This window comes from Glandiceps talaboti, chromosome 7 (genome assembly GCF_964340395.1).
Source record: "Glandiceps talaboti chromosome 7, keGlaTala1.1, whole genome shotgun sequence".
In the NCBI taxonomy this organism is placed as follows: Eukaryota; Metazoa; Hemichordata; class Enteropneusta; family Spengelidae; genus Glandiceps; species Glandiceps talaboti.
Window position 1 is genome coordinate 24,405,414 of NC_135555.1, and position 25,005 is coordinate 24,430,418.

Below are 25,005 nucleotides of genomic sequence, written 5' to 3' on the forward strand. Positions count from 1 at the left end.
ACCAGGTGTGGTAGAGGAAAAGAGAAAGTATAACATACAACAGTTATAGCAGATTGCCAGGTGTGGTATGGGAAGAGAGATAGAGTATAATATACAACGGTTATAGCAGATTGCCTGGTGTGTTAGGGGAAGAGAGAGAGAAAGTATAACATACAACAGTTATAGCAGATTGCCAGGTGTGTTAGGGGAAGAGAGAGAGTATAACATACAACAGTTATAGCAGATTACCAGGTGTGGTATGGGAAGAGAGAAAGTATAATATACAACAGTTATAGCAGATTGCCAGGTGTGTTAGGGGAAGAGAGAGAGTATAACATACAACAGTTATAGCAGATTACCAGGTGTGGTATGGGAAGAGAGAGAGAGAGTATAACATACAACAGTTATAGCAGATTACCAGGTGTGGTAGAGGAAAAGAGAAAGTATAACATACAACGGTTATAGCAGATTACCAGGTGTGGTATGGGAAGAGAGAGAGAGAGTATAACATACAACAGTTATAGCAGATTACCAGGTGTGGTAGAGGAAAAGAGAAAGTATAACATACAACAGTTATAGCAGATTACCAGGTGTGGTATGGGAAGAGAGAGAGTATAACATACAACAGTTATAGCAGATTACCAGGTGTGGTATGGGAAGAGAGAGAGAGAGTATAACATACAACGGTTATAGCAGATTGCCAGGTGTGGTAGAGGAAAAGAGAAAGTATAACATACAACAGTTATAGCAGATTACCAGGTGTGGTAGAGGAAAAGAGAAAGTATAACATACAACAGTTATAGCAGATTGCCAGGTGTGGTATGGGAAGAGAGATAGAGTATAATATACAACGGTTATAGCAGATTGCCTGGTGTGTTAGGGGAAGAGAGAGAGAAAGTATAACATACAACAGTTATAGCAGATTGCCAGGTGTGTTAGGGGAAGAGAGAGAGTATAACATACAACAGTTATAGCAGATTACCAGGTGTGGTATGGGAAGAGAGAAAGTATAATATACAACAGTTATAGCAGATTACCAGGTGTGGTATGGGAAGAGAGAGAAAGTATAATATACAACAGTTATAGCAGATTGCCAGGTGTGGTATGGGAAGAGAGAGAGAGAGTATAACATACAACGGTTATAGCAGATTGCCTGGTGTGTTAGGGGAAGAGAGAGAGAAAGTATAATATACAACAGTTATAGCAGATTGCCAGGTGTGGTATGGGAAGAGAGAGAAAGTATAATATACAACAGTTATAGCAGATTGCCAGGTGTGGTATGGGAAGAGAGAGAGAGAGTATAACATACAACGGTTATAGCAGATTGCCAGGTGTGTTAGGGGAAGAGAGAGAAAGTATAACATACAACAGTTATAGCAGATTGCCAGGTGTGGTATGGGAAAAGAGAAAGTATAATATACAACAGTTATAGCAGATTACCAGGTGTGGTATGGGAAGAGAGAGAGAGAGTATAACATACAACGGTTATAGCAGATTGCCAGGTGTGTTAGGGGAAGAGAGAGAAAGTATAACATACAACAGTTATAGCAGATTGCCAGGTGTGGTATGGGAAGAGAGAAAGTATAATATACAACAGTTATAGCAGATTACCAGGTGTGGTAGAGGAAAAGAGAAAGTATAACATACAACAGTTATAGCAGATTACCAGGTGTGGTAGAGGAAAAGAGAAAGTATAACATACAACAGTTATAGCAGATTACCAGGTGTGGTAGAGGAAAAGAGAAAGTATAACATACAACAGTTATAGCAGATTGCCAGGTGTGGTATGGGAAGAGAGATAGAGTATAATATACAACGGTTATAGCAGATTGCCTGGTGTGTTAGGGGAAGAGAGAGAGAAAGTATAACATACAACAGTTATAGCAGATTGCCAGGTGTGTTAGGGGAAGAGAGAGAGTATAACATACAACAGTTATAGCAGATTACCAGGTGTGGTATGGGAAGAGAGAAAGTATAATATACAACAGTTATAGCAGATTGCCTGGTGTGTTAGGGGAAGAGAGAGAGAAAGTATAACATACAACGGTTATAGCAGATTGCCAGGTGTGGTATGGGAAGAGAGAAAGTATAATATACAACAGATATAGCAGATTGCCAGGTGTGGTAGGGGAAAAGAGAGAGTATAATATACAACAGTTATAGCAGATTACCAGGTGTGGTAGGGGAAAAGAGAAAGTATAATATACAACAGTTATAGCAGATTACCAGGTGTGTTAGGGGAAGAGAGAGAGTATAATATACAACAGTTATAGCAGATTGCCAGGTGTGGTATGGGAAGAGAGAGAGTATAATATACAACAGTTATAGCAGATTACCAGGTGTGGTATGGGAAAAGAGAAAGTATAATATACAACAGTTATAGCAGATTACCAGGTGTGGTAGGGGAAAAGAGAAAGTATAATATACAACAGTTATAGCAGATTACCAGGTGTGGTATGGGAAGAGAGAGAGAGAGTATAACATACAACGGTTATAGCAGATTGCCAGGTGTGTTAGGGGAAGAGAGAGAAAGTATAACATACAACAGTTATAGCAGATTGCCAGGTGTGGTATGGGAAGAGAGAAAGTATAATATACAAATGATTGGATTCTGGAGTAACCATAGAGTTAAAGTTAAAGTTAACAAATTTGAAAAGTGTATCATTATAAAATGTGAAGTTCAAAATAGGAGAATTGTACTGCACATTTCTTTCAAGGCTGTAGATAAGAATTAAAATTTGCCGTTCAGTTTTTAAAAAAATCCCTGTTGCTTGTTATGTTGTTTGTTTGAAATTCTGTTCTTTTGTCATTCCTTTTACTGAATATAAATATTTGCCTATTAACTATTTTAGTAACTGGTGTAAGCAAACAAGAGAGTTGGAATAGCGAAGTGTTTGACCTAAACTAAATTTGACTGGTACTTTACACTGTACAGATGTATACTTTATAAATATCAGACTGTAGCCTGTAAACATAACATAAAATGATTTTATTGTAGGGACTTCACACAACGGAGGCTATTCACATTCTGCAGTTGTGTATGCACTCAAAGACTGTGGATACAGACACATAGACACTGCTAGTCATTACAGATGTGAAAAAGCTTTGGGGAAAGCCATCAAAGAAAGTGGAATACAAAGAGAAGAATTGTTTATCACATCTAAAGTATGGTCAACTGAGTTTGGATATGAGTCTACTAAAACATCTTGTAAGAAATCACTACTGGATTTAGGAATACCATACCTAGGTAAGCAAACTTTTTATGACATTGTGACGATGACAATCTTTGCATCTTGTATTTTCCAGTTTTTAGGCCCAATGAGCACAACTCAGAGGGAGCAATAGGAATTATTCTTGTCTATACATCCATATGTGTGTGGGTCTGTCCATCCATGCTGTAATGAATGTGACTCAATTTCAACCAAACCTGACACAAATGTCAAATACTACAGGGAGCATATGCACAACCCTCAACTTTGTGACCTTGACTTTTTTTGCAAAATGGTGGCCACATTTGTGATAAAAATTCATTCTGCCTCATGTACATGTATCTCCAAAATGTTGATACAGACACCATTCAAGTGTCTATCCCCCCATTATTAATTGTAAGCTTTCTAATGAGACTTTGCAAATTTGAACTTGACCTACATTTGTACATTTTGTAGGTCTGTGTATGAGAGTTGTAATAGGCATAGTTGTACATACATGTATTGTTGTGTAACTTTTGATGTTATGATATAAGGCCAAAAAAAAAGGGTTTTGTTTCTCGTCCTCGCGCGCGTCATCCTAAAACATGCGCGTCGCACGTTTTTTTTCCTCCGTACTGTTACTCCAACAATTATTTTCCAACTGCATGGTATTTCGCACTATATCTCGATCATGAAGTGCGCCACACACGACAGAAGAATAGAACGCTTGTACAGCGCATGTGCTGTCGTCGCCCATCATTAGGGGAGTTGTTTTGCTTTTGTGTTACCGTCACGGTAGCACAAAATGCTCTTGTCGGTACAAGTGTCGGCAGGGAGCAAAATTTTGCGTCCGTTTGGACTTGTGTTGGTCGAAAGGTCAGTCAAAGTTTGTCGATTGTTTGAAGATCTGTGCAAAGGTATACTTAGTACTGGTGACCGGTTTATTTTGCCTGAACAGTATGAGCAATGTCGCGTAGAAGCTCTCGTTTCATGTGTATGTGACGGAACTTTCCAGACTGTCCCGCTACAGGCAAAATTAGAAGATGTGAACAATAGTTCACAAACAGTTGTTTCTACACAAAATGGACAGAATTACTGAACAGTTCAGAGTTTAATAATGAACACAAAAAACAAGTACAAATACACTGTCACATGAAAGTCCTCTCATGGTGGAAAGTTTCCCAACTACAGATGAGTGGCTGTAAAACAATGTTGCATTAAATGCAAGAAGTTTACTCTTGCAGTGTTAAAGTTGAATAAATGTTATTTATATTTAAATGGAAATTCATCTGTGTTGGTGAACCATAGTAAATTTTCTAGTTGTGTTTGGAACAATGTTCAAATTGAATACAATGTTATTTATAGTTATTCATGGTATTTTGTAATCATATTGGTGAGTCAGTGTGGGCTTCCATCCCCCACTCCCCCCCACCCCCCACCCCTCTTAAAAAAAAGAAAAACGCGTCACCGCATGATTTTCAAAATTACTCTAGGACGAGAAACAATTTTTTTTTTTTTTTTTTGGCCTAAGCACAAGTCATTAATACTTGAAATGACAGATGTACATGGGCACAAGTTGAGTTTATACATTTCAAGGTGTAATTTGTGATGTATATTCAAATCAAAAAATACTCACACATTTCTACATTTTGCACTAACTGAAACATACAACAATGCCAGAAGACAGTAGTAATGTCATAGAAGGCATCCAGCTACATGTACATTATGTACTTGTTATTTATTTATTTATTTGTTTATTTATTTATTTATTTATTTATTTATTTATTTATTTATTTATTTATTTATTTATTGTATCCCTGGAGTTCACAAAGCATGTTAACAGCAGCACTAACAGAAAGTTAAAATACACACACTACTACAAAATTACACAAGATATGACTAGTAAGTCACATACACAAACAAACAAACCAAACCAAAGGAGGGGAAAAAGAGAGAGAAAAAATTATGCTTCAAATGTTAGTCAAAAGATCTAACCTTCTAAACTGTTCTAACTTCTATATTTAGTTTTAACAAAATCTTTTCTGTTTTCAATTACTTCAATAAGGTATTGTTTGACAAGTTTATCTATTTGTTTACATATAGACTCATTGTAGTGTTTCGTATTATCTCCTATAAATAAACAGAGTAGTTCTTTCCCTTGTTTAAACTCTGTCTAACTCTTGATAATAAGTTCAATTCTCCATTGCTGTTTAAAAATGGTGCAATGGATTGTATGGCAGGGTTCGCACAGTCCTGGAAAACTCCGGAAAACCCGGGAATTTCAAACCCTCCCTGGAAAACCCTGGAAAAATGCTCACCACCCCTGGAAACCCCTGGAAAATGATCATGATCGATTAATATTGACTATCGACATGTTTTTGTTTGAGCCACCCATTCATATGATTCACTACACTGAGTCTTGTAAATGTGAAATAGCAAAAATATATTCAAAGTCTTTCGCTACCACGGTGAATCATGCTGACCGAGACAGTCAACCGATCGGTCCACAAGACACTTTGCCCACAGACCGTGCCTATGCATAGTTGAATGGGCGCCGCAATGTTTGTTTTGATCTGGCCTATTGCTACTCCGAGTCCAATCGTCACTTCAGCGACATAATATTGTAACAGTCCCAGGGTAACAGTAAGTCTGTTAGCAAGATTATCGTAATATTGTAGCGATTATCAAAGCATCACTAGCCCAATCACCAACCACGATTCGAAATTGTTACAAGTTTGGTGCACAAGTCGACATACTACAAGCTCACGCTTGGCAATAGTAGGGCCTTGGGAAGTGCAGTTGAATTTCCGGGTTGTGGAAATACTGTTTTGACTTTTATTATGTCGTCGATAAATGTTTATTTGTTTTACATGTTCTAAAAGAATAAACTACTTTTTTATGTTTGACAGTACAGTAACATTCCTAATTAAATGGTCAAGTTGAGTTGAGAAATCGCGATGTTCCGCAACATGTGGTGTCCGTTCATAAACATCAAAACGGAAGGGCTGAACTTATTCAGTTATTCATAACGTGAAATGTCGTTACATAAATGACGTTTTTATTCAAAATTTTGAAGAAAAAAATTCAAAGTCAAACCGTACAAAGTCAAACCGTACAATAATGAGGACAAACTTTAGTTTTTAATTTTTTTTCTGGATATGTCTGAATTAGATTGATGAATGCTGTGACTCAAATCACACACGATCAATGCACCAGCTTGACGAAATGACTACTTAACTTAGGGGATAGTTTCTCTGTTTAACCTTAGCGTGCAAACATGGTTTTGAAACCAATGTCTTGCTTAGTGTCGATTGTCTTTTAAATGTTTTGTGACATATTATGGGAACCCTTGTTAATTTCTTCTCGTCCACATCAGACAATTAGATGTCATTCAAAAATATACTTCAGTGGTCAACAGCCCTGGAAAATGGCCAAAATCAATATGAATACCCCTGGAAAACTGAGGAAAAACCCCTGGAAAGTCCTGGAATTTTGTTTTGCTTTAACTTTAAGTGTACAAATCCTGGTATGTACCTGTGGGAGTTGAGGAAGTATAAAGGGCAGTTGTGTCACTATAAATCCATACCATGCAAACATGAATAATCATTGTTAGTGCCTGGAGCTCTTTGGAGGATAGGCACATTTTAAATACACATTACATGTATTAGTCCCCCTCAGTGAAGACTATTACAATGGGTTCAGTCTGTCCATCTGCCCGTCCTTTCATCCATAATGCATTATTTTTCAGACATGCAATATCAAATTTCTTTCAAACATGGCACAGAGTTGACATGTCATACGATACATACAAATGTACATGTACAGTATGCACTTCACTTTGTTTTGTGTGCAATTATTTTCAGATGTAAACTTTGACCTTTGACCTTGACCATCAGAGTCAAACATCCAAATCCAGCCATTTCCTACATATCACAGACACTTTCTAGTATTTATTTCTTTATTTCTTTATTTATCGCCAGTCATTTCTTTTTAAATCATGTCACCATTCAGTCACGTAGTACATGTATTTGAGGGGGAAATGTGTCTTCTACAAAGACTTGTTAATGAGTACAAAGCACATGGACTCAAATTATGACACTTTGAATTAAAACTTATGTTAATATATTGTAGATCTTTACTTGATACACTGGCCTACCTGTCCACCAGGAACACAAAATAAGACGTTATTGCGTCAGGAAACATGGAAAGCACTTGAAGAATTATATCATGAAGGTAAGAGACCAACTTGGATGAATATCACTATAAGACTTGGGGGGGGGGGGGGGGGGGGGGGGTTAACCAGACTATCACTGGGAGGAGGGTAAAGAGGCTATCACTGGGAGGAGGGTAAAGAGGCTATCACTGGGAGGAGGGTAAAGAGGCTATCACTGGGAGGAGGGTAAAGAGACTATCACTGGGAGGAGGGTAAAGAGACTATCACTGGGGGGAGGGTAAAGAGACTGTCACTGGGGGGAGGGTAAAGAGACTGTCACTGGGGGGAGGATAAAGAGACTATCACTGGGGGGAGGATAAAGAGACTATCACTGGGAGGAGGGTAAAGAGACTATCACTGGGGGGAGGGTAAAGAGACTATCACTGGGGGGAGGGTAAAGAGACTATCACTGGGAGGAGGATAAAGAGACTATCACTGGGGGGAGGATAAAGAGACTGTCACTGGGAGGAGGATAAAGAGACTATCACTGGGAGGAGGGTAAAGAGACTATCACTGGGGGGAGGGTAAAGAGACTGTCACTGGGAGGAGGGTAAAGAGACTATCACTGGGAGGAGGATAAAGAGACTATCACTGGGGGGGAGGATAAAGAGACTGTCACTGGGAGGAGGGTAAAGAGACTGTCACTGGGAGGAGGATAAAGAGACTATCACTGGGAGGAGGGTAAAGAGACTATCACTGGGGGGAGGGTAAAGAGACTGTCACTGGGAGGAGGGTAAAGAGACTGTCACTGGGAGGAGGATAAAGAGACTATCACTGGGAGGAGGGTAAAGAGACTATCACTGGGGGAGGATAAAGAGACTGTCACTGGGAGGAGGGTAAAGAGACTGTCACTGGGAGGAGGATAAAGAGACTATCACTGGGAGGAGGGTAAAGAGACTATCACTGGGGGGAGGATAAAGAGACTCACTGGGAGGAGGGTAAAGAGACTATCACTGGGGGGAGGATAAAGAGACTGTCACTGGGAGGAGGGTAAAGAGACTGTCACTGGGGGGAGGGTAAAGAGACTGTCACTGGGAGGAGGGTAAAGAGACTGTCACTGGGAGGAGGATAAAGAGACTGTCACTGGGGAGGAGGGTAAAGAGACTGTCACTGGGAGGAGGGTAAAGAGACTATCACTGGGGGGAGGGTAAAGAGACTGTCACTGGGGGGAGGGTAAAGAGACTGTCACTGGGAGGAGGATAAAGAGACTGTCACTGGGAGGAGGGTAAAGAGACTATCACTGGGGGGAGGGTAAAGAGACTGTCACTGGGAGGAGGGTAAAGAGACTGTCACTGGGAGGAGGGTACAGAGACTGTCACTGGGGGGAGGGTAAAGAGACTGTCACTGGGGGGAGGGTAAAGAGACTGTCACTGGGAGGAGGGTAAAGAGACTGTCACTGGGAGGAGGGTAAAGAGACTGTCACTGGGGGGAGGATAAAGAGACTGTCACTGGGAGGAGGGCTGACTTAAAGTAAGCACTCAAACTGTTCAATTCAAAGACCTACTGTAATGTACACTAACCTCATTTCAAAGACCTACTGTAATGTACACTAAAACCTCATTTCAAAGACCTACTGTAATGTACACTAAACTGTTCATTTCAAAGACCTACTGCAATGTACACTAAACTGTTCATTTCAAAGACCTACTGTAATGTACACTAAACTGTTCATTTCAAAGACCTACTGTAATGTACACTAAACTGTTCATTTCAAAGACCTACTGTAATGTACACTAAACTGTTCATTTCAAAGACCTACTGTAATGTACACTAACCTCATTTCAAAGACCTACTGTAATGTACACTAAACTGTTCATTTCAAAGACCTACTGTAATGTACACTAAACTGTTCATTTCAAAGACCTACTGTAATGTGCACTAGACTGTTCATTTCAAAGACCTACTGTAATGTACACTAAACTGTTCATTTCAAAGACCTACTGTAATGTACACTAAACTGTTCATTTCAAAGACCTACTGTAATGTACACTAAACTGTTCATTTCAAAGACCTACTGTAATGTACACTAAACTGTTCAATTCAAAGACCTACTGTAATGTACACTAAACTGTTCATTTCAAAGACCTACTGTAATGTACACTAACCTCATTTCAAAGACCTACTGTAATGTACACTAAACTGTTCATTTCAAAGACCTACTGTAATGTACACTAACCTCATTTCAAAGACCTACTGTAATGTACACTAAACTGTTCATTTCAAAGACCTACTGTAATGTACACTAAACTGTTCATTTCAAAGACCTACTGTAATGTACACTAAACTGTTCATTTCAAAGACCTACTGTAATGTACACTAAACTGTTCATTTCAAAGACCTACTGTAATGTACACTAAACTGTTCATTTCAAAGACCTACTGTAATGTACACTAAACTGTTCATTTCAAAGACCTACTGTAATGTACACTAAACTGTTCATTTCAAAGACCTACTGTAATGTACACTAAACTGTTCATTTCAAAGACCTACTGTAATGTACACTAAACTGTTCATTTCAAAGACCTACTGTAATGTACACTAAACTGTTCATTTCAAAGACCTACTGTAATGTACACTAAACTGTTCATTTCAAAGACCTACTGTAATGTACACTAAACTGTTCATTTCAAAGACCTACTGTAATGTACACTAAACTGTTCAATTCAAAGACCTACTGTAATGTACACTAAACTGTTCATTTCAAAGACCTACTGTAATGTACACTAACCTCATTTCAAAGACCTACTGTAATGTACACTAAACTGTTCATTTCAAAGACCTACTGTAATGTACACTAACCTCATTTCAAAGACCTACTGTAATGTACACTAAACTGTTCATTTCAAAGACCTACTATAATGTACACTAAACTGTTCATTTCAAAGACCTACTGTAATGTACACTAAACTGTTCAATTCAAAGACCTACTGTAATGTACACTAAACTGTTCATTTCAAAGACCTACTGTAATGTACACTAACCTCATTTCAAAGACCTACTGTAATGTACACTAAACTGTTCATTTCAAAGACCTACTGTAATGTACACTAACCTCATTTCAAAGACCTACTGTAATGTACACTAAACTGTTCATTTCAAACACCTACTGTAATGTACACTAAACTGTTCATTTCAAAGACCTACTGTAATGTACACTAAACTGTTCATTTCAAAGACCTACTGTAATGTACACTAACCTCATTTCAAAGACCTACTGTAATGTACACTAAACTGTTCATTTCAAAGACCTACTGTAATGTACACTAAACTGTTCATTTCAAAGACCTACTGTAATGTACACTAAACTGTTCACTTCAAAGACCTACTGTAATGTACACTAACCTCATTTCAAAGACCTACTGTAAAGTACACTAAACTGTTCAATTCAAAGACCTACTGTAATGTACACTAGACTGTTCATTTCAAAGACCTACTGTAATGTACACTAAACTGTTCACTTCAAAGACCTACTGTGATGTACACTAAACTGTTCATTTCAAAGACCTACTGTAATGTACACTAAACTGTTCACTTCAAAGACCTACTGTGATGTACACTAAACTGTTCATTTCAAAGACCTACTGTAATGTACACTAAACTGTTCACTTCAAAGACCTACTGTAATGTGCACTAAACTGTTCATTTCAAAGACCTACTGTAATGTACACTAAACTGTTCACTTCAAAGACCTACTGTGATGTACACTAAACTGTTCATTTCAAAGACCTACTGTAATGTACACTAAACTGTTCACTTCAAAGACCTACTGTAATGTGCACTAGACTGTTCATTTCAAAGACCTACTGTAATGTACACTAAACTGTTCATTTCAAAGACCTACTGTAATGTACACTAAACTGTTCATTTCAAAGACCTACTGTAATGTACACTAAACTGTTCATTTCAAAGACCTACTGTAATGTACACTAAACTGTTCATTTCAAAGACCTACTGTAATGTACACTAAACTGTTCATTTCAAAGACCTACTGTAATGTACACTAACCTCATTTCAAAGACCTACTGTAATGTACACTAAACTGTTCATTTCAAAGACCTACTGTAATGTACACTAAACTGTTCATTTCAAAGACCTACTGCAATGTACACTAAACTGTTCATTTCAAAGACCTACTGTAATGTACACTAAACTGTTCATTTCAAAGACCTACTGTAATGTACACTAAACTGTTCATTTCAAAGACCTACTGTAATGTACACTAAACTGTTCATTTCAAAGACCTACTGTAATGTACACTAAACTGTTCATTTCAAAGACCTACTGTAATGTACACTAAACTGTTCATTTCAAAGACCTACTGTAATGTACACTAAACTGTTCATTTCAAAGACCTACTGTAATGTACACTAAACTGTTCATTTCAAAGACCTACTGTAATGTACACTAAACTGTTCATTTCAAAGACCTACTGTAATGTACACTAAACTGTTCATTTCAAAGACCTACTGTAATGTACACTAAACTGTTCAATTCAAAGACCTACTGTAATGTACACTAAACTGTTCATTTCAAAGACCTACTGTAATGTACACTAAACCACAGACAAGTTCAGATTTGTAACAAACCTTCTCCCATTGTTCAATCATAGCCTCGGGTAAACATTACTCTATTGTCATGGATATAACTTTCCAATGTGTGAATCTGCCCGAATTCAATATAGTCTCACATAAATCAACAAACCACACGATACTACACGATATTTCGATTGGAAAGTTTGCTATCCTACTGACAGAACCATCAAATCAATATTGGCACTTGAACTCTCATGCGAACTGGAAGCTGACTCAGATCAAATATCGTTGACATGTAAAGATATACCATCTTGTGTTGTCGACCGACACTATATACATAAACATATGTTTGGCATGATGCAGGTAATTTTCCAGGTCACTGTACTGTTGCAACAAAAGTTAGTGTTGCATCTTTTTATGTTGATTGCGACAGGGGTACATGCATGTTTTGAATCAAAATAAAAACAATCGACTGTCAGTACCATGCTGGAAAGCAAAACATACGATAAGACGACACATTGTTTTCCAAGAAAAATTACAATCATACTGAAGATATTTTATGATGTGAAGCTAGCTTGCCTTCTTTATTAGTTAAAACATCAATTTCAAAGCATTTTGTATGTTTTCCATAGTACAGTTTCACTTTGATCATGGCCACACTTGTATCGCTGTGGGGTCGGTGGACGAGGGAACTCTGCTCCGGTAAATTGATCGGGGAACCCGTTAACAGCCCGTGTGTTCATTTTGACATGGGTGATGAATGCGTAGACGATCATGTAATTCTACCTCACCATTCTGTAGGTACTACGGATCACGTGAGATAGCGTTTATGTACCCACAAGTCAATGCGTTAGTATTACCACAAGTCTAAACACTACAACTGTTTAGGCTCTGTTACAAAATCTGTAAGTTTGCGGGTTCTGCCCGACAGACACAAAACAGAACTTTACAGGGTGTGCCCACAGTACTACTGCACGCACACATTTACTTTTCTCTAAAGTTTCGTCGTGAATTATGGCACAGCTATTCGACATCAGTCACGCCATCTTGTATGATGATGGTATATGCCCAGGCCCTTCTGAGGCAGCAGGTATGAAAGATGTTGTGGGCGATATTTTGTCCGACATGGATAAAAATGCCAGTACGAGTGACGACCGCCTCGGTGGTCACTCGAAGGGCAAAACACCTGTAAAGACAGGGAAAAAGAAATCTACAACGGTAGCTCGCAGTGAACCTAGGCCTTTGGCTGCAGTTGGCAAGATGCCAATGACTGCTGTTAGCAAGATGCCAAAGGCTGAAATGGGCATCTCGCAGTCGTCTACAGCCACTCTGGGACCACAACATGCAGCCCCACCTGTAGACAACCCTATAGTTACACAGATGCAGCAGATGCACCTCATGCAACAGCAAATGTTTGTCGGAAATGTTACGACTATTGAATAAAGTATGTACTTTTCTGACAAAAATCCCAGTGGGTAGGACAAAAATCCCAGAGTGTAACTTACTATAATGCCATAGAACACTACTTGCCCTATTGTCAGAATTTGTCGTACAGTGTGTAACAAATTCCATATCTGCATTTTTAAATCAAGTATGTTCATTATATATTCATAATTTTGACCGTCATGTACACTAAACTGTTTTTGCAGGACTTTGTAAAGCAATAGGTGTCAGTAACTTTGAAGTTGAAGATTTGGAAGAATTACGTGACAGCTGGACTGTTGCACCCCATGTCAACCAGGTATGTACATATCACACCCCTTGTCAACCAGGTGTGTACATATCACACCCCTTGTCAACCAGGTATGTACATATCACACCCCTTGTCAACCAGGTATGTACATATCACACCCAATGTCAACCAGGTATGTAGTACATATCACACCCCATATCAGCTTGGTATGTACATATCACACCCCATGTCAACCAGGTATGTACATATCACACCCCATGTCAACCTGGTATGTACATTCTGTACATATCACACCCCTTGTCAACCAGTTATGTATACATCACACCCCATGTCAACCATGTGTGTACATATCACACCCATGTCAACCAAGTATGTACATATCAAACCCCTTGTCAACCAGGTATGAATATATCACACCCCATGTCAACCAGGTATGTACAAATCACACCCCATGTCAACTATATTGGAACTAAACTGACAACATGTAATATAGAATTTCTCAACAAATATTGAAACTAAACTAATAAAATATACCATAATATATTTTACAGATTGAACACCATATTTACTACAAACCAGATGCGTTAATCCAATATTGCCATGACAACAATATATGTGTAGAGGTAAGTTGTGTTTGATTTGATTAAGCAATAAACCACCCCTGGGTATGGTACATGTATACCCAAGGTTTTGACCCGTGGACGACATATACGCATGAGTGTCAGTGGCTAGCAAATGGGTATTATTATCTGTATATGGAGTCAACTGGTCAAAACCAAGGGGTATACCCTATACATACGGGGGGGGGGGGGGGGGGGGGGGGGGGGGGGGTATGTATTACTATTATATTAAACCAGTATATTGAATTTTGCAACAAAACTTTTAAAAATCCATAAAACAAACTGCACTTTTGAATAGAAATGAAGTGTAGGTATACATCAGCCCCAGAATCTACATATCTGTTGAATTTCAATTGTGATTCCATCCACTATGGGGTTAATCTTACAGTATGAAGTCAAGGACAGCATCACTAAAGTTGTATTTAAATAATGAATAGTTTAATATTATTCAGCGTGTATATGTAGTTTTGCTTAGTTTGTTAAGTGGCAAGTTTATTTGTGAATGGTGTGAAGTTATATTCGTTTTGTGATGGATTTATGTACATGATCTGTCTTACTGTGTCTGCATTTTATGGGGCCAAGAACGACGCTGTAGGTTTATGCTGAACAGCACTCTCCAATATTGAATGGTTTGATGTTTGTCATTGCTATGATGTTTGTCTTGTATATTTTAGGGTTACTCACCTCTGTCAAAGGGTCTGGCACTAGATGATGACATTGTGAATGGAGTGGCAAGGATGAATGGAAAGACGCCGTCTCAGGTTTTAATTCGCTGGAATATTCAGGTAGATGTCGGATAGTCACATTTCTTTACTTTTATCAAAATGATGAGAACACTAAATTAGGGTATCCCGAATTTCGTCAAAACTGAACTATTCATCAATATTGTGTTTTACCCTCAAATCAAACAAGGACAGAAAAATAGTCCAAAGAAAGATGATTTATAGTTAAAAGTAAACAAAACAAAAATGTAGAAAAAGTTATACCTTAGTTCAAAAACAAATAATGACATATCTCGCTTACTATGTTAAATAGCTTTGGTTATTCCTGGAGAAGATTCTATTTATTATTATTACTTCAAAAGGTTTCTCAAAAGATTTGATAATTGATGGATAGATACATGTGGCTTTAGCATTAAATGACAGTGTCGAGGTACCCTATGTAAGACCCCAAATACAGGAGAAATGAAATCAGAACTGAGACTCTCAAAACAAAGAACATGCTATTTTAAAGTGAGACCGTGTTTGAGACTGCTTTAGAGACTTTCATATATCAAATAGTAATTGCAAGCAAACCTGAGATCGTCTTTCAGATGGGTAAATTGTAGCCTCATAGGCTAGTATTTCGGCTAGTGTAGCCCAGACAACATGTAATTCAAACCTCGATCTGTTCAACTACACATACGTATCTTGTTTCATATTCTAAAGACATCACTGTTGAATCGTCTGATAAAGAAATGCCTCATAGTAAAATATCTCAAGTGTAAAACACAATGTCTTTGTTTATTTGTTTATTTGTTTGTTTGTTTGTTTTAGAATGGTATCGTCACAATTCCAAAGTCTACCAAGGAGAAAAGAGTTTTAGAAAACAGTCAGGTAAGATATAATGTATTGAATGAGAGAACAATAAGTTGATGAAAAAGATGAAGAATCCTGTCATTTTCAGTCTGTCAAAATGTTTTATATTTGCTATCTTGTTAAAAAATCTATTCACACATGTTGAATTATTGACATGGACATGTATGTGTTTCATTTTGTTTTATGCTGTACCTAACATACTTGGTTATTGTCAATCATAAAGGCAAACGCAAACACCAGTGTACAGTGTAAAGGAATTAAAATGTTGAAATGTATCATTTTCCAGCCAGATATATTCAGTAATGTCATTCTATTTTTGAATGCAATAAATAGCAATCTCTTTTAAATTAATACACACAACAAAAACATACTTGGTTGTCCAAAACAGATGCTAAAGAATTAATGAAAATGTAGGGCTAAGTAACCATCAAAAAGTGTATTTTTATAAAACTGCACACAGATAAGAACTGAAAATTGTGACAGTACCAGTGTTTGACTTTGGCATCATCTAAATTGTTTTCAGGTGTTTGACTTTGAGTTGTCACAGGAAGATATGGAGAAACTGAATAAAATACACAAGACTAGAATCATTAAATTACTTCATATAAGAAGATAAAAGGTGAAATCCTGCCAACTCTATATTCCATAAAACCTTTACTTATCAGCGCCAATGGACACAGCCAGGAGGGGACTATAGGAATGACTCATGTCCATCGGTTTGTGTGTTCATGCATCCATCTGTCCATGGTCAGCCAATAGTCAGACATTGTCATTGTACATGTTAATCAGTGATTAATATTATCCTTAAGCAGTATACAGAAACAGGTTAAAATTGTGATTGCCAATGAGGGTGCTGATTTTTCGGTGCAGCCCCCAAAACTCAATTTGGTTTGTCATGTATACAACTACAAAAAATACATTAACCCACATGTGATGCAATATTGTTCACAATGTACGATGTAACAAGTAAGATAGTGCCCCCTTTTACTAATATTTTCTCTGTCTTTATATCTTTATAAATTATATGACATGATATATTTGCAAATGATTTTCTTTTTTTCTCTTTGACAAATTATACATCTAATTTTATATTTTTGAACCAAAGCAAGTACTTTATGTACACAGAAAATGTTTTCCATCATTGCATGTCATTACTTTGTTGTTTTCCATTGTTGTATGTGATTGCTGTGTTGTTTTCATTAATTATGCACATTATTCATTAAAGGAAACTTTCCAGAATATATACACTTTCTCATGGTTAACAAATGTACCAAATTATACTGAATTTGAAGTATATGTTCCGAAGATATAGCCTAATTACCGATACTAAAGACTATTAATTATGCAGATGACTCTAATGTAAAACTTATCAAGTTTACTCAGACCTGTAATGTAAGACTTATCAAGTTTACTCAGACCTGTAATGTAAGACTTATCAAGTTTACTCAGACCTGTAATGTAAGACTTATCAAGTTTACTCAGACCTGTAATGTAAGACTTACCAAGTTTACTCAGACCTGTAATGTAAGACTTACCAAGTTTACTCAGACCTGTAATGTAAGACTTACCAAGTTTACTCAGACCTGTAATGTAAGACTTACCAAGTTTACTCAGACCTGTAATGTAAGACTTATCAAGTTTACTCAGACCTCTAATGTAAGACTTATCAAGTTTACTCAGACCTCTAATGTAAGACTTACCAAGTTTACTCAGACCTGTAATGTAAGACTTACCAAGTTTACTCAGACCTGTAATGTAAGACTTATCAAGTTTACTCAGACCTCTAATGTAAGACTTATCAAGTTTACTCAGACCTGTAATGTAAGACTTACCAAGTTTACTCAGACCTGTAATGTAAGACTTATCAAGTTTACTCAGACCTCTAATGTAAGACTTATCAAGTTTACTCAGACCTGTAATGTAAGACTTACCAAGTTTACTCAGACCTGTAATGTAAGACTTATCAAGTTTACTCAGACCTCTAATGTAAGACTTATCAAGTTTACTCAGACCTGTAATCTAAGACTTATCAAGTTTACTCAAATCTCTAAGAAATGATAGAAACAAGGGGTATCAAGACTTTAAAATGGTTTTGTTTTAAATTACAAATATAACAATATTTCAACTTAAAATTGTTTTTAATAGAATTGGGCATTTTTCTTGCTTATTTCTGAAATTAATGTTGATATGCAAGTCATTGTTTGGCCTGACAAGAGTCAGTCAAGATTATTCATAATATGAATACCAATCCATATTGACTATATCACATAATAACCTTATATACCAGTACATTATGTAATGTTATGTGATAAATATTTATGTTTCACTTTATCAATAACTTTGTCATAACAAATACTTAAACATATTTTGCATTTTTGATATTCTATAAAAATATATTTATTTATATTTTAGTATTTATGTGTAGAACTGACTTATTTGTAGACATTTTGATGTAACGTTGTCTACATTTAGTTGTCTTGATATCATTTAATTATTGTTGTAAAGAAAGTAGAAGTCAGACTAGTTGTTGTAGAATTTGAAAGAGAAATCTATTATACATGTACAGACCAGTAATTGAATTGAATGCAATTATATGTCAAAACAATCTTTGCAATCTCCAATTCTCCAAGGACCTTACAGGTGACATCTAGTATGGAAAGAAAATAAACCCTTTTCTCCATCAAAAGTTAATCAAATTTGACTTCATTTCCTGTAAATATTCAAATATTGTGTGAAGTAGTGATACAAGTGACTTCAATAAATTCTCAATATCTGACATTGTTTGGTAATTCAGTTTTCAGAACTCTAGTCTGGATGTCAACGTGGACTGAAAGAGAGACCTGAAAGATTTGATGAAGGATAACACATAGTCTAGTGTTAACCTATGTACCTGTCACCTATGTACATGTTGAGTGTTTTAGAGATATCCCTGTATTTTGAGAAGTCCCAGTACACAGTGTGGAGTGTTTTGTTTGTTTGTTGACCAACATGATGTGTGATGTCGTAGTCCAAGTCTATACTTTGTATAGTATGGTATAGTGTAGTATAGTGTAGTGTAGTGTAGTGTAGTATAGTGTAGTGTAGTGTAGTGTAGTGTAGTGTAGTGTAGTGCAGTGCAGTGTAGTGTAGTGTAGTATAGTGTAGTGTAGTGTAGTGTAGTGTAGTGTAGTGCAGTGCAGTGCAGTGCAGTGCAGTGCAGTGCAGTGTAGTGTAGTGCAGTGCAGTGCAGTGCAGTGTAGTGTAGTGTAGTGTAGTGTAGAGTCCTAGACAAACAATGTTTGTTTAATAAACGTGTGACAATGTGCAATCATCCCTTATGACTATCTACAAGTACTTGCATAAAGTTGTTGCATACATCTTAGACAAACAGGATAGCATGGACGTTCTCTCTCTCTCTCTCACACACACACACACACACACACACACACACACACACACACACACACACACACACACACACACACACACACATGGCCAAAGTCAGTGATTTCTCCTTCTTTTATTTCCACCAACATATTTTACATTTAATACATGAATTCTTTGCACAAAATACATTGACATTTTTGCCTGCCAGTGTTACCTTACTAGCTAATTTCTGAGCACCAGCCCTCACCCCCCCCCCCCCATATATTCATTCATACATGTACATGTACATGTACATGTATAGTGTACATATGTGTGATACTCCTTTTCCCAACCAACACAACATACATGTACACAACTATTTCTCTGTGCATGTTAATTTCAATAAAATATTTCTCAGCCTATCACTGCTAATACCATACATGTTGGCTTGCAGTAGTACTTCAGTTTATTAGTACAGTCTTCTACACAGCAAATGGTGTCATTCTGTAACACTTTTTGAACCATTTTATCTCAGTGTAAGTCTCTAAAGGATGCACATTACAAATCCTGGTGTCAAAGGTTCGATATTTGACCAGCAATATCCCCTACAACAGTTGTAGAGGAGGGTCAGGAGGGATGCACCCCCCCCCCCCCACCCCACCCATCAAAAATTCAACATTTAAACTCTTCACCATACATGTTAATGACATTAAACAACACATGGACTTTTCTCCAAATACCCCTCACTCTTATTAGATAATACAATGTCATGCATATTTTTAAGTAGTTCTCTCTGAGCATAAATTTGGCAATTAAAATCTAATCAGCAGTTTAGATTCACATTGTCAAACTTGGAAACTCAGTTAATACTGACAAAATCTAATACCATGATATTCAATAAATTTTAAATCTGCTAAGATTTTTACCAAATGTAAAGATAACATAAATGGTATAGAGAACTAGAAAGAGTGTGATCCTACACATAGCTAGGAATAAAACTTAATACTAAATATAGTAAAGTTGAATACAACTCAATATGAGCTTAGAAATAACATTTTGAAGGCAAGTTCCAAAATGAATCAATTATTCAGAATCATATGTGTAAATAAATGTTTACCTAAATGTGTTTGATGTTATGATCAAATCCATTCTAACTTGTTACTTTGAAATATTGATAGGAGACATCATTCATAATCACAATAATGTCAGGAATCTGCTTTCTCTCTTGGAAAAATTGCACATTAAATTCTGTAAATATATGTTGAAGCTCAACAACAAGGGTAACATAGCATGTTTGTTAGCTCTGACAAGATACTATTAAATATATACTAAACTACTGGACTAAAACCTTAGATATGTCCCAAAATACACACATCCAGGAAGCTTTACGTGCTAGGGATGAGGTTAAATCATTCTGGTACACAAACCTGGTTGTCATATCAGGTGTCAATATGCAGGACAGCTTGGATGGGGAAAACTGTAGGGAAATAGTCTGGTTAGAGCTGTTTGAGATAACTTAGGAGCCCAGTTCAATAAGGCAGGGACCTAATATAAGATCCGGGGTTAACACTATCATAATTATAATTATTGACTACACAAATATATTCCAAAAGGAGTTTAATAGCATCTTACAGTGAAAGGCAGGGGGAAACCTTGAGAAGGGAATATGTACATCTCTTGTGGGGGGGGGGGGGGGGTCCTAGGGGGTCTCCCCCAAGAAGCCCAGGAGGTTTTTAAACTCTGAAAAGTCAATTGGAAACTATTCAGACCCTTTCAGACAATAATTTCCAAGCTTTACAAGGCAGCATCAACATGTAAAAAGCAACTACATAGGGTTGAAATACTTTTGAAATATACTTTGATAGCATCTTGATAGTAAGAGGGGAAGAGCTTGAGACTGGGATATGTCCACCTCATGTTGGGGTCCAAGGGGGTCTCCATCGAGAAGCACTGGAGGATTTTTACTCCTAAAGCCAATATTTAGGCTATTCAGACCCTTTCAAGCAATAACTCAATACATGCTTTACAAGATAGCACCATCAAGTATCAGAAACTATTCTTTATAACTTACATAGGGTTGAAATGTTTTCTTAAAAAGTTAAATGGCATCATTATATACATGTAGTAAAGATCAGCACATCTAATGGTATTATCATTGGTAGGGGAGATTTGGAGTTTAAGGCAATTTTAGACTATCTTGGCAAACATTTCACATCTTTAAAAGACAATATCATATCAAATTAGAATAGGGTGAAAATATTTAAGAAAAGTTTAATACCATTATGACAGTAAAAAGGTTGTTGGTGCATCTGATTGTTGGTTGAATGTATGAGTGACCTCTGAGGGTGAAGAAATCCTTAGGGTTCCCCCTGGCAGATCTGGAGTTTTTTGCTTCTATTAAGGCAATGTTTAGGTTATTCATAGCCTTTGAGTTTTCCAAGCTTTGAATAGCTAATGTAAATGTAAGTTTTAAATGAGTTTCCCATGTTACATAAAAATGGGCCCGTAACATTGGTATAGTATATTAATCCCTTCTGAAAAGTTCATACTGACTAGTAGAACAAATTAGATTATTTTCTTTTATAAACTATGAAGATTACCATTACGAAACCTTCAAGTTCACTTTTGTCCCAAAGTGCAATTATAAGTGAAGCATTGATTGTGAAAAAGCCAAGCATTTACACGACATGTTCTGTAACTAGTGTGGTAGCTAGGTAATACATATATATGTATATGTATAGTTATGTTTGAACTAATAAGTAAAATTAAAAAATTCACGTAAGAAACAGGGACAAGAGCAAATATTTACATGTACCACATTTCAGACAAGGCTATATGCCATTGTAGAAAATGGTTTTTTCTTCCATCACAATCCAAAACACAATTATCCCCCCTCCACAATTTTCAAAACAGCGTGACCCGCCTCCCCCCAACTGCTAATTGACTTTCTGCAATTCTCAATTTCATTTAACAACCGAACAATTAATGTATTTGTTTCTTCAACACCATCTGCTATGGCCACATTTTTCATTATATATAGTCAAAGTTTCAGGGCAAAGATGTCTTATCAACAGACGAATACAATGGATTATTCAGTCCTTGTAGAGTAGGGTGTGGACTATTTGCAGTAGATCCATAGTTAGAATTTGTCACGGTGTACGGTGGTGGTGGCATTGGACTTTCTAGCAATGGGTAAGGATTGTAAGGTGCACCAGTAATGTGTTGATCCTGACTCGTTGACGATCTCTGCTGTCCTGATGGTGGTGATGATACAGTGTCAGAAGATATCGTAGAAATCACAGGTTGCTGTGACTCCCCAACAACATGCTGCTGTTGTAAATACTTTGTCATAATTTTGTGATTGGCACTGCTGACCAGACAAGGCATACGAATGATATCAATAAGCCAGCCTACTCCAAACACTCCTACAGTACACATGTATAGTACTCCCCAACATGGTCTGTTCAGATAAAATTGGTGAAATCCTACGAGTGGACAAAACAAAACTTGTTATCTATCAATGCCTGCATAATATACTTAATTAGTTGTGTTTATGATAAGCAATGAAATTATACTTACAAATATGACAGATGGGAACGACAAAATGTATGCATATATCACAGGGGCAGCAAGAATGTAATTGTTTGATCAGTTAATTAATTAATTAATTGATTGATTGATTGATTGATTGATTGATTGATTGATTGATTGATTGATTGATTGAATGGATGATTGATCGAGTGATTGATTGATTGATTGATTGATTGATTGATTGATTGATTGATTGATTGATTGTTTTCAATTGTTTTTCTGTATCCTCTCGTTTTTGTTAATAGTTCTGTGTCTGTGCCTAGAGCTCTTAAATTGGCTTTATTATTATTATTATTATTATTATTATTATTATTATTATTATAAGTAGTAGTAGTAGTAGTAGTAGTAGTAGTAGTATTGATTGATCGATCGATCAATTGATTGATTGGTTGGTCAAATGAATGGATGATTGATCTATTGAATGATGAACTTTTGTGGGTGAAATAAAACTTTTGTGTGATATTGATCAATTGACTGATGATTGTGGTGATATAAAACTTTTTTCTTCTTTCCCTGACTACTTTTCTCTCTTTCAGCAGTATATAATCCCCTCTCTTTAGTGACTAAATAAAGACGCCTTTTCCATTCATCTCCTCTTATCTAAATTAAAACACAGACCCCTGATCTGGGGACCAGTTACAGCAACAGTTTGCATTATCTCTTATCTTCTGGGAGATTATCACACCAAACAAAGACTCAACGATGCACACACTTCCTATTTTGTGGACTACTACTCCTAATGACATTTATTACAAATATGGCCCAGACTGCAATACAATTTTGAGTATTAATATAACATTTGCAAAATTACTAGTTTGAGCCATTAGACCATAGCAACAGTCACATAGTGGTATATATGGTAAAGATAACTAGGAATTTGAAGTATAGCTTACTTGTGTACTTGCTTTCTTGCTTACTTGCTTGCTTACTTACTTACTTACTCACTCACTCACTCACTCACTCACTCACTCACTCACTTACTTACTTACTTACTAACTTACTTACTAACTTACTTACTCACTCACTCACTCACTCACTCACTCACTCACCCTCTCACTCACTCACTCACTTACTTACTTACTAACTTACTTACTAACTTACTTACTTACTCACTCACTCACTCACTCACTCACTCACTTACTTACTTACTTACTTACTTACTAACTTACTTAATTACTTACTTACTTACTCACTTACTTACTTACTTACTTACTCACTCACTCATTTACTTACTTACTTGCTTACTTACTTACTTACTTACTTACTTACTTACTTACTTACTTGCTTACTTACTTACAATCATTAATTATACAAGTCATCAATTATTAATTTAAACTATAAGCTACATCAGCCCTCTTTATACAACATATAGGCTTTGTTATGGTAAATTTGAATTATATAGCCGAGTTACAAAAAAATGCAAATTATGCAAATGACTAGTATAGTTAATATTCATTTGCTTTTTACCAAAATCTAATCTGTTCTTGTGATTACCATATGCAAAATGTGTAGTAAGTTTTGTGATGGCCATCATTGCATAATATAGCTAAGATTGTATGTGGATATTTAAAATCGAATAACAAAAACATAAATATGTACTGTATGTATGTGCGATGTAAATACGTATGTGCCAACGCGTAAACTACGTGTAGCTTAAAGCGTGAACGTGAAGTGAGCGGACCATAAAGGTGCAGCAATGACTTTCATTAACAAATAATGCCCCCTCCCCACCCCCGAGTCGAGTTGTCAATTTGTAAACTGGCGATATCAACAGCTTTTTATTTTTCACCATTAATTCGGGACTTTAAATGGCCAGTTAATTGCACCTTGCATCACTTATTCAGGCAAATCGATTGAAGTTACTTTAGGAGGCTGAGCTGCCTCAGTGACCAACGACTCCAACTTCCTCACTTGTGTTGTCATTAGAGCAAGGAGCCGACGTGAAATAATAATGACGATTGAAATGAGATCGTCTAGAATTGTCCCGAAACGACGTCTATAGAGGCAAAGTAGGGCTATTATAGCTACCCGTTGGAAGGGAAACAAAAACATCTATAGCAGAGAAGTAGCCTTGGATAATTATCTCCTGGGCCAGGCGGCGAATGTGACTAAATTAAACAAATATCAGACCGTTCAATCAGAGAATTTGTGAATATTGCAAGACTACCACAGAGATAAACCTTGTAGAAAATGAATTCCACTTTCTATTAGTATGTCCTCTATATAATACAGATGAGTTCTTTCCATCACTGAGAACATATGCATAT

At 36.7% G+C, this 25,005-nt stretch overlaps 2 protein-coding genes across 2 annotated transcripts in view; one reads left to right on the forward strand and one right to left on the reverse strand.

Moving 5' to 3' along the window:
• LOC144438124 (glyoxal reductase-like) overlaps positions 1-16,777 on the forward strand; it is a 31,559-nt gene extending 14,782 nt beyond the window's left edge. Inside the window, exons 2-8 of the mRNA XM_078127154.1 lie at positions 2,978-3,226; positions 7,299-7,400; positions 13,562-13,653; positions 14,157-14,228; positions 14,900-15,010; positions 15,761-15,820; positions 16,326-16,777. Coding sequence (XP_077983280.1) covers positions 2,978-3,226; positions 7,299-7,400; positions 13,562-13,653; positions 14,157-14,228; positions 14,900-15,010; positions 15,761-15,820; positions 16,326-16,418 — 779 coding nt within the window. The 3' untranslated portion in view covers positions 16,419-16,777. The remainder of the gene's footprint in view (positions 1-2,977; positions 3,227-7,298; positions 7,401-13,561; positions 13,654-14,156; positions 14,229-14,899; positions 15,011-15,760; positions 15,821-16,325) is intronic.
• LOC144437867 (uncharacterized) overlaps positions 1-25,005 on the reverse strand; it is a 435,833-nt gene that overhangs the window by 78,387 nt on the left and 332,441 nt on the right. The window lies entirely within an intron of this gene.